Consider the following 10,949-nt stretch of genomic DNA (forward strand, 5'->3'; position numbering starts at 1 on the left):
TGAAATTGTCCAAGGGGCAAACTGGCCCCCCCCAAGGGGCACCTCAGCACTGAGATCGGTGGGGTGGGGGTTTCCTGTTGTCACCCTACATTTGGGATCGCAGGCAGAGGGAGGGAGGACAGCGATTGGGGCTGGCCATCTGGATTGGGTGGTGGGGGAGTGGTCGGGGCTGGCGGGAGGTCGAGACTGTCGGTGAGTGGGAGGGGGTGGGGTGGGGATCGGGAGATCAGGGCTGCCTGGATGGGGGGGTTGGGGAGCTCAGATTTATGAAGGGGAAATAGTGTTTGACAAATCTGTTGGAATTCTTTGAAGATATAACTAGTAGAGTTGACAAGGGGGAACCAGTCAATGTGGTATATTTGGACTTTAAGAAAGCGTTTGACAAAGTCCTGCACAAGAGATTATCATGCAAGATTAAAGTGCATGGGATTGGGGGAAGTGTATTGAGATGGATAGAAAACTGGTTGGCAGAGAGGAAATAAAGAGTAGGAATTAATGGGTCCTTTTCAAATTGGCAGGCAGTAACTAGTGGGGTGCCACAGGGATCAGGCCTAGCACCCTAGCTATTCACAATATGTATTAATGATATGGATGAGGGAACAAAATGTAACATCTCAAAGTTTGCAGATGATACCAAGTTGGGCGGGAGGGCAAACTGACGAGGATGCAGAGATCCTTCAGAATGATCTGGAAGGTTGGGTGAGTGGGTGAATCAATGGCAGATGCAGTATAATTTGGATAAACGTGAGGTTATTCACTTTGAAAGCAAAAACAAGAAGACAGATTATTACCTGAATGGCTGTAATTGGGAGAGGGGAGTGTGCAGCGGGACCTGGGTGTCCTTGTGCACCAGTCGCTGAAGGTAAGCATGCAGGTGCAGCAGGTGGTAAAGAAGGCAAATCGTATGTTGGCCTTCATTGTGAGAGGATTCGAGTACAGGAGCAGGGATGTGTTGTTGCAATTATACAGGGCCTTGGTGAGGCCACAACTGGAATATTGTGTACAGTTTTGGTCTCCTTTTCTGAGGAAGGATGTTCTTGCTCTCGAGGGAGTGCAGCGAAGGTTTACCAGGCTGATTCGGGGGATGGCAGGACTGATGTATGAGGAGAGATTGACTAGGTTAGGATTGTTTTCACTCAGATGAATGAGGGGGGATCTCATAGAGACTTATAAAATTCTAACAGGTCTAGACAGGGTAGATGCAGGGAGGATGTTCCCGATGGTGGGGGAGTCCAGAACCAGGGGTCACAGTCTGAGGATTCGGGGTAGACCATTTAGGATGGAGGTGAGGAGACATTTCTTCACCCAAAGAGGGGTGAGCCTTTGGAATTCATTACCACAGGAAACAGTTGATGCCAAAACATTAAATGTATTCAAGAGGCCGCTTGGGGCGAATGGGATCAAAGGTTATGGGGAGAAAGCAGGATTAGGCTATTGAGTTGGACGATCAGCCATGATCGCGATGAATGGCGGAGCAGACTCGAAGGGCCAAATGGCCTCCTCCTGCTCCTATCTTCTATGTTTCTGTGTTAAATCAAATCAAACATCCTATGTGAAGGAACCCTCACTGGACACTGACGTTAATATTCCATGTTTGTTCTTTTCCCTTCATTCTAAGTTATATCTAGTTGTGAAACTTTTCTTCCAAATCCCTGTCTTGTGTGTTATATGTTTGGAGTTGTGACGACCATTCCCCAGGTTTGATGGTATGAATAAATAGTATTTCTGATTTAATCCTGAAGAGAGTTTTCTGCAAGTCATGTTAAAAATTAAATTCACAAACACGAGGTTTTGCGGAAACACCCCACAGCCTATTTCAAAATGGAAACTCCTCTGCGTACAGACAGACGCCAAGGAAAGGCGTTCAGTGTGTCACTCGCTCGCCTCTGGCAGTAACGGTACTCACTATATTTCCCAACTGCACGTAATGTTCCTCCTGGAGTTCTGGCAAAACATAAGATGACAAAAGCTCATGTCAAACTGCGGAAAATATGCCCTGGACTCAAATCAAGCTTTCTTTTCAACGTTCCATTATCCATTCTTAGTTGGTGGCTGGATCCAGTTTAAAACGTTGAGGAAACACTGTTAGAAATCAGCCAGGAGATTGGCTGTTATATGGCCTTGTCTCCAACCCTTGATGAGATTACTGCCTTCGAATCTCACCCAAACATCTGTTATTTTCTAGCCAGGCACCTTACAAATCAATATATATTGTAATGTGTAGCAATGTATTATTGTATTTATGTATAACCTTTTTAAAAATATATTTATCTTTTTGAATGTAGTTCATGAGGGTTTAAATAAAGTGTCCTGGGACCATATTACTTCCTAGCTTGAGTGAACCGAAACATAAATAGCTCTAATATCCAATTAATGTCTGAGGGTTTAATCCTTCCATCTGCAGTCACTCCTTGCTGTGCGGTGTGCTATCTTGCTGTTTATTATTCATTGCAGTTCTCCACAGTTCCTCTTTGATTAACTACTCACCATTGTACATTCTACTCCCTTTTAGGTCACACTCCCTCGGGTTAAAGTTCAGCTAAAACCAGAGCACGGAGGATTAAAGTGATTGGCAAAAAAAACCCACCGGCCATCTGAAGAAAAACTCATTTCCGCAATGATTGGTTAGATTTTGAAATTTGCAACCTGATTGGCTGGTGAATGAAGCAGCCTGAAAACCAATTGGCTGAATATTTTAAGAAAAACTTTCGGGGATACGGGGTGATGCGCGTTATCACACACGAGGCTTGAGGTGCTCAAGGAAATAAAGGCTTTTATTTACTATTACAACGAAGCTACCATATATCGTACATGATCCCAGACTGAGGGGTCCCAGACAGAGCAGTGACCTTTATACCTCTCCCAGGAGGCGGAGCCCGACTGGGATGTACCATAATAACTATAATACAGGTGTAACAGCCCAACCCTAACCCCAACAGTAACAAGTAGAACAACCCATCCCTAACCCCAACAGCAACATATATACAGACTCGTAGTACTGGCCAGACCCTGGCTCAGTACTACCTAGTGGGAACCAACGATGGTTCACCACACGGGGCGTGATCTTTCCGGCTCGCCGTGCCGGTCGATCAGTGTGGTGAATCGGAAAGATAGCGTGTGAGGACAAAAAAAACCGATTTGCACCGTTTTGTGTCCTCCTGGCTCAGTGTTGCCGTCGAGAACGGCTTTGCACCCAGAATGCTAAAAGGACTTACCGGGTCCGGCATGGCCGCTTCCTCCCCCGACAGCGTGGCATCATGGCGGCGAGAATCACTACTTCTCTGCAGTAGCAGGGACCAGGCACCATGGCCACACTGGGGGAAAGTGTGACCATCTGGCAGTGCTAGCCTGGCACTGCCCACCTGGCACCCTGGCAGTGCCCCAGTTGGGCACCATAAGTGTGCCAGGATCAGTGACAAGGGTTGGGGCCTGAGTGGAGTGGGGCTATGACAGGATGGGGACATTTATTTCTACTCTGCAGTTGGACGGATGAGATTCATCCAAGAATATTGATGGAAATGGGGGACCAAAATGGGGAGAAGGGGGCAGGGCAAGGTGTAGTCCAAATTTCCCAATTATCCTTAAACTTAGGGAATGGGAAAACCATAAATGCAATGCCCATGTTCACAAAATGATGTAAAGATAAATCCAGCAAGGACGTTAGATAAGCCTCGGTGATTGGGAAGCTTTGAAAAACAATAATTCAAGAAATAATTGGTGAAATGAATGGGAGGAGCTTATGCAGCGGGGAGCTCTGCAAGGGGGGAGGTCGGCATTGGGGGTCTATGAAAGGGGGGTAATACGGGGGTGCTATTATGCAAGGGGGACGTGGAGAATGTCGTGACAGGGGGTGGCACGTCCAGAGTCCACCAGGGGACCCATCAGGAGAGTCTTGATGCCCCGATGCCAACAACCCAATCCAAGAATCCATGCCAGCAATCCAAAAATGTGCGGGTTAGGTGGATTGGCCATGCTAAATTGCCCCTTAGTGTTAGGCGGCCTAGCTAGGGTAAATGCATGGGGTTGTGGGGATAGGGCCTGCTTGGGATTGTGGTCAGTGCAGACTCGATGGGCCAAACAGCCTCCTTCTGCACAGTAGGATTCTATGATTCTATGAATCCGTGTTGGTATGGGGTTAGCAATACTGCTGATGGTGGTGGTGGGTGGGGGGAGGGGGGTGATGGTGGGTCTGATGTCCATGGGGGAGGGTGGGAGGAGGGCTCCAGGTGCGTCAGTAGATTGGGGTGCCCTGCACAATGGCGCCTGAGCGCTCTGAAACCGGCTTCCCCGGCGTACGTAGGCTCTGCTCGCCCCCTGCTGGCGAAGAGCTTCCACTGTCAGAATGCTGGAAGATTGCAGAACTAAACTCGCCCTCAGACCGGCGTGGAGGACTCCCGCTTTCAGATTTTTAAACCACTTAATTTTTGGGGAGGAAAATTCCGTCCATGAGGGACAAGTGAGACCCACTGAGTCGCTCCGTGGCGTGGATACACTAATTCTATGATTTTGACCATTCAGTATCTCCCCAGATCCAACACAAGTAATTCTTTGTTGCAAGACACCATTTCATTTCCCAATCATTACCAAGGTTTAACCTGACAACCCTGCTGCTTTCAACTTAGTAACAGATTGTTACTGACACAGAGCGAGGTGAATTGAATTATTCCCCTCTTCTGCCTGCGACAGTGATAGTTTCATTTCTAATTTAATTGATTCCCGTAGTATCATTCCCTCGTTGAAATGAGTCATAGATTCATAAAGGTTTAGAGCATGGAAACAGGCCCTTCGGCCTGCCGCCTTTTTTTTAAACCCCTAAACTAGTCAAATGGGCTTCGGTGCGTTTCCCAACCTGGTTTATAAGGTCCAATGTTATCAATAACCCCACAGGAAATTCTCTAAGGTGAAACAAAACAAGGATTTATTACCACAGGAAGTAGTTGATGCCAAACGTTGAATGTATTCAAGAGGCGGCTGAATATAGAACTGGAGGCGAATGGGACCAAAGGTTATGGGGAGAAAACAGGATTAGGCTATTGAGTTGGATGATCAGCCATGATTGTGATGAATGGTGGAGCAGGCTCGAAGGGCCAAATGGCCTCCTCCTGCTCCTATCTTTTATGATTCTATGTTAACACATTCAAACCTGGAGGGTTGATCGAGGCACGCACAAACACATAAGGTAAAAAGGCAGAGGAAGAAAGGGAGGGAATTTACAAATTGTCGGTTACTTAACACAAGTCAGAAAGGTTCTATTGATTCACACAATACAGACCAGTAAGTCAGAAAATGCTGGAAAATCTCAGCAGGTCTGACAGCATCTGTGGGGAGAGAATAGAGCCAACGTTTCGAGTCTAGATGACCCTTCGTCAGAGTTGAGAGCAAAGAGAGAGAGCGGAGATTTGGACAATGTGGGGGAGGGGAGAGTGGAAGTGGACAAAGAGAATGTAAATGAGGATATAGAAGGCCGGGAAAGATGCTAAAAATTGTCCATTAAATGGTCAGAATGCGTGAATGGCAGAACAGAGGTGCAGATTGTTAAAGGACTGCCTGAGGAATGTGATAGTTGCCTTGAAAGAGTGGATGGGGGCAAGGGGCAGGGGAGGGGGTGCGTGTGGTGGGGGGGGTGGGGGGGGGCAAGAAGGAGAGCTGGAATGGGAAGTTCAGTGAGTCAATGTTCTTTCAGGTAGCTTTGTCTGACAGAATTCCTGGTCTTGGTCCGAGGAACTCAGTTGCAGGTTTTAAAACTTCCCAATCTTAGAAATCTTAGAAACCCTACAGCACAGAAAGAGGCTATTCGGCCCATCGAGTCTGCACCGACCACAATCCCACCCAGGCTCTACCCCTATATCGCTACATATTTACCCACTAATCCCCCTAACCTACGCATCCCAGGACACTAAGAGCAATTGTAGCATGGCCAATCAACCTAACCCGCACATCTTTGGACTGTGGGAGGAAACCGGAGCATCCGGAGGAAACCCACACAGACACGAGGAGAATGTGCAAACTCCACACAGTGACCCAAGCCGGGAATCGAACCCAGGTCCCTGGAGCTGTGAAGCAGCAGTGCTAACCACTGTGCTACCATGCCGCCCAAAGCGTGCCACCAAAGTGGACATGGCCTAGGGGAGGCGATGGTATTATCGCTGGACTGTTAATCCAGAAACTCAGATAACGTTTTGGGACCCGGGTTTGAATCCCACCACAGCAGATGGTGGAATTTGAATTCAATAAATAAAATGTGGTCTTATTAGAAATAAAGCACCAAATAAAATTAAGAATTTACTGATGACCATGAAACCATTGCCAATTGTTGGAAAAACCCATCTGGTTCACTAATGTCCTTTAGGGAAGGAAATCTGCCATCCTTACCCGGTCTGGCCTACATGTGACTCCAGAACCACAGCAATGTGGTTGACTCTCAACTGCCCTCAGGCAATGAGGGATGGGTAATAAATGCTGGCCAGCCAGCGATGCCCATGTCCCACGAATGAATAAAAAAAACCTAGACTTTTGATATGTCTGTAATGTCTGTCACATCAGTCGTTCTTGAACCCCATTTCAAAGGGATTAGTAAGGAAATGTCCATCAGTGTCCTGTTAAAGGAACTTTTTTTGGGAAACATGCCTGTTGAGTACTCCACCCCAGACACCGTCCCTCGGAATGAGATTAAGTTCAGTGCGCCCTGTTCTGAGTTTCGGACTGTTTCACCTCCTGACTACTCACCTCACAGCCGCTGTGTGTTTTTAAGAAAAGCTTCTTAAAATGGGGAGCAGGCGGGTAAGTGGAACTGATTCGCTTCAGATCAGCCATGATCTTGTTGAATGGCGGGGCAGGCTCGAAGGGCCAGATGGCCTACTCCTGCTCCTATTTCTTATGTTCTTATGTTCTCTCACTTCCTGTCAAGCACCCTGAGAATCTTGTGTCATTAAGGTCACCTCTCAATCTTCTAACCTCCAATGAGTACAGCCCAACCTACACAACGTCTCCTCATAAGAAAACCCGCCACACCTGGGGTCAACATAGGGAACTTCTCTGGACTGCTTCCAATTCCAGTACATCTTTCCTCAGACAAGGGGTCTAAAACTATTCACAAATGTAGTCATTATAACTTTCATTTTTTGAATTTGTTTGTACTCTTCTTAGTTTTTTTTGCATAGACTCACTCCAGTGCAGAAGGAGGCCATTCGGCCCATCGGGCCTGCACTGACTCTCTGAAACAGCATCTTACCCAGGCCCACTCCGTAGTCTCACACATTTACCCCATGAATCCCCCCCCCCCCCCGCAATCTACACATCTCAGGACACTAAGGGGCAATTTAGCGTGGCCAATCCACCTAACCCGCACATCTTTGGAGTGTGGGAGGAAACCGGAGCACCCGGAGGAACCCACGCAGACATGGGGAGAACGTGCAAACTCCACACAGTCATCCAAGGCCAGAACGGAATCCAGGTCGCTGGCACTGTGAGGCAGTAATGCTAACCACTGTGCCACTTTGCAGCCCATTTGGTATTTTTCTTCCATTTAATTAGTTCAGATGTTTTCAGAATTGATACCGATTTACAATTTTGATAGGTTGAGATTAGAAAAAATGTGACCAAGGTTTTCCAGTGGTAATCACTATACACTTTATTTTCAAGATGTGACGCGGGCTATGTTCTCTGGAAGCTTGGGCATGTCCAATGTTAGCGGATTTTAAAACCCACATTACATTCTTCACCTGTGACGTCACCACCGCTCTGGACCAACGTGATCTCTGTTGATTTTTCTGTTATTCGGAACTTTAAATTCCAAGACAATTTCTCCAAAGTCAGCGAGATTTTTTCCCATTACATAAAATAATACATTTTACTATTGGATTCAAGCACTAATGAAAACATTGTTTTTTGCTCATGTTGTTTAGGAAGTTCTATTTGGATGTGGCAATTAACCCCTTTCTAATGGGTTACATATAATCCAAATTTACATAAAATTCATTATATTTAAACCTTCGGTGTGAAATGGGCTCATTCATTTTAAAATGTTGCATAATTAGGGCCAGATTTTAACCCATTTGGAAAGAGTAATATAGCAATTGCAGATTTCAAAGATAGCCTGTAATGTCTGTACATTAGATACAGGACCCAACACTCCAAAGCAAGGGAAGGATTACAGCAAACTTTAACCGTTCAAACTAAAATGGTATTTGGCAGGGATGAAACCCTGATTAGGCAGGGGGAACGAGGTTAGCCATTGCACTGGGGGTGTGCTGACGTGTGTGGTCATGGTTTCCCTCAGCTAGGGTAAAGGTGGGACAGTGGTTAGCACTGCTGCCTCACAGCGCCAGGGACCCGGGTTTGATTCTCGGCTTGGGTCACTGTCTGTGTGGAGTCTGCACGTTCGCCCTGTGTCTGCGTGGGTTTCCTCCCACAGTCCAAAGATGAGCGGGTTAGGTGGATTGGCAATGCTAAATTGCCTCTTATTATCAGGGGGACTAGCTAGGGTAAATGCATGGGGTTGTGGGGATAGGGCCTGAGTGGGATTGTGGTCAGCGCAGACTCGATGGGCCGAATGGCCTCCTTCTGCACTGTAGGGATTCTATGATCAGGGTATCCAATGAGGTTAAACGGAGGTTTACCTGATGCAATTTTTCAAAGCCATCTCAGTATTTTGGCTAACGTGAAGCATTAGAACAAGCCCGGGAGGGGGTGCAATGTCTCATCCTGTCAGCTTGGATCGAGCCCAAGATGGGATGTATATCCTGCCTTGTCAACTTGGATCTTGTTTGTCCCTCATGTGGGGACCACAATTGGACCTAATTTGGTTTTATTAGAAATAAAGTACCAAAAAGAAAAGTTTTTTTCCCCTTCTTGTCTAACATCAAACATCAGATCAAGTCTAAACAAAGAACCCCTTTCATCATTCCACTGGCACCTTCCAGAAGTCCAAGACAGGGATAGATAGGTTCTTGATTGGTAAGGGGATCAAAGGTTACGGGGAAGAGGTGGGAGAATGGGGCTGAGAAACTTATCAGCCATGATTGAATGGCAGAACGGATGGACCGAGTGGCCTAATTTTGCTCCTGTATCTTATAAATCCTCTTGTGGGGGACCATGAATTGGATTCAATTGGAATTAGAATTTGGTTTTGGAGTAAGCAAGGAGATGGATTCGGGTCTGCCCAGTCCACTCTGAGCATTGGCTTCGTAACTTCAAGGATGTAGTAAAAAATATTCAAAAAAGGTTTCAATGTTGTGGTGGAAAACATCAACTCATTATTCATGGGGGTGTGAAGGTACTTTGCTGATCCATGTTTCGTTTGGATTCAGGATCTGATGGGTTCTCCGTGGCTGCTTCGCTCACATCCAGCCACAATATGGAGAGGAGGAGCAGGTGGCATTGAGTTTGGTGGGTACCAGAGTCGGTGATCTTTGGAAAACCAGGCAACAGGAATGAGAAATCCTGACGAGACCACAGAGGTGCCCATTATTATTGATAAATAAATACCTTTCTTAAGAATCTCCAAATTCAATATCAAACAAATCTCTCGGGAGGCTATGATGGTTTGTAGGTACCAATTCTGCTACTGAGCCATGTTCAGATTCCAGAATACGCCAGTGCAGACAAAGCATTCTTTTCATGTTGTGAAATAATGTAAGGCACCGGGTGTTCCAATATAGCTGCTGCTTGAATAGCCTGCTTCAAAACCTTTCTGTAAAGACAGCTTTACAGACCTGACCATAGCCAATTGCATACATGTTACATTTCAGACATGCATGGGCATCTACTGTAGATCACACTGAAACCCGATTGCTTAGGGCGACTGTGCAGCCTCCTGGAATGGTTGGAGGTTGATCGAGGAGGATCAAGAGACTTGTCCGGTTCTTCCCCTGTAACTATTTCTTCAGAGAGTAAACTAAGAACCCCTTTCTTTCACTCTGCTGGTACCTTGCAGAGGTCCAATCTTGAAGAAAGAATAGATGCTACAAGTCATCCGAACATATTAATTCAAGATCTACAGATTCGGCAAACATTTGACAAGCAAATTCAGAAATATATTGCCATTCAGTCTGGATGTCTACTTAAAAAACCCTCAGCACTGAGCAGGAAAATAAGTTGCCATTACTACAAAGTGGATGCGAAATTATGACAAGCAATTTTTGGACTGGTTTCTAAGATATATTATCCCCCTTTGCACTCCAGTGGTTAGGCTCTGGATAAGCGTCGGATCAAATCCAAGATGGGGTGCAATGCCTTATCTTGAATCTTGTTTGATTTGGATGAGGGAACAAAATGTAACATCTCAAAAGTTTGCAGATGATACTAAGTTGGGTGGGAGGGTGAACTGTGGCAAGGATGCAGAGATCCTTCAGAATGATCTGGACAGGTTGGGTGAGTGGGCTAATCAACGGCAGATGCAGTATAATTTGGATAAGTGTGAGGTTATTCACTTTGGAAGCAAAAACAAGGCGGCAGATTACTACCTGAATAGCTGTAAATTAGGAGAGGGGAATGTGCAGCGGGACCTGGGTGTCCTTGTGTACCAGTCACTGAAGGTAAGCATGCAGGTGCAGCAGGTGGTAAAGGCGGCAAATGGCATGTTGGCCTTCATTGTGAGAGGATTCGAGTACAGGAGCAGGGATGTGTTGTTGCAAGGGCCTTGGTGAGGCCACACCTAGAGTATTGTGTGCAGTTTTGGTCTCCTTTTCTGAGGAAGGATGTTCTTGCTCTCGAGGGAGTGCAGCGAAGGTTTACCAGGCTGATTCCGGGAGGGTGGGACTGATGTATGAGGAGAGATTGACTAGGTTAGGAATGTTATCACTCAGACGAATGAAGGAGGAAATCAGAGGCTTATAAATTTCTAACAGGTCTAGACATGATAGATGCAGGGAGGATGTTCCTGATGGTGGGGGAGTCCAGAACCAGGGGTCACAGTCTGAGGATTTAGGGTAGACCATTTGGGACGGATG

The 10,949-nt window shown here is 46.4% G+C and overlaps 1 protein-coding gene across 1 annotated transcript in view; it reads left to right on the forward strand.

Annotated features, from left to right (window-relative positions):
• The window catches only part of mppe1 (metallophosphoesterase 1), a 77,741-nt gene extending 74,953 nt beyond the window's left edge, over positions 1-2,788 (forward strand). The window contains exon 9 of the mRNA XM_078217018.1: positions 2,513-2,788. Coding sequence (XP_078073144.1) covers positions 2,513-2,569 — 57 coding nt within the window. The 3' untranslated portion in view covers positions 2,570-2,788. The remainder of the gene's footprint in view (positions 1-2,512) is intronic.
• The last annotated feature ends 8,161 nt before the right edge of the window (positions 2,789-10,949 follow it).

This window comes from Mustelus asterias, chromosome 7 (genome assembly GCF_964213995.1).
Source record: "Mustelus asterias chromosome 7, sMusAst1.hap1.1, whole genome shotgun sequence".
NCBI classification, from domain to species: Eukaryota; Metazoa; Chordata; class Chondrichthyes; order Carcharhiniformes; family Triakidae; genus Mustelus; species Mustelus asterias.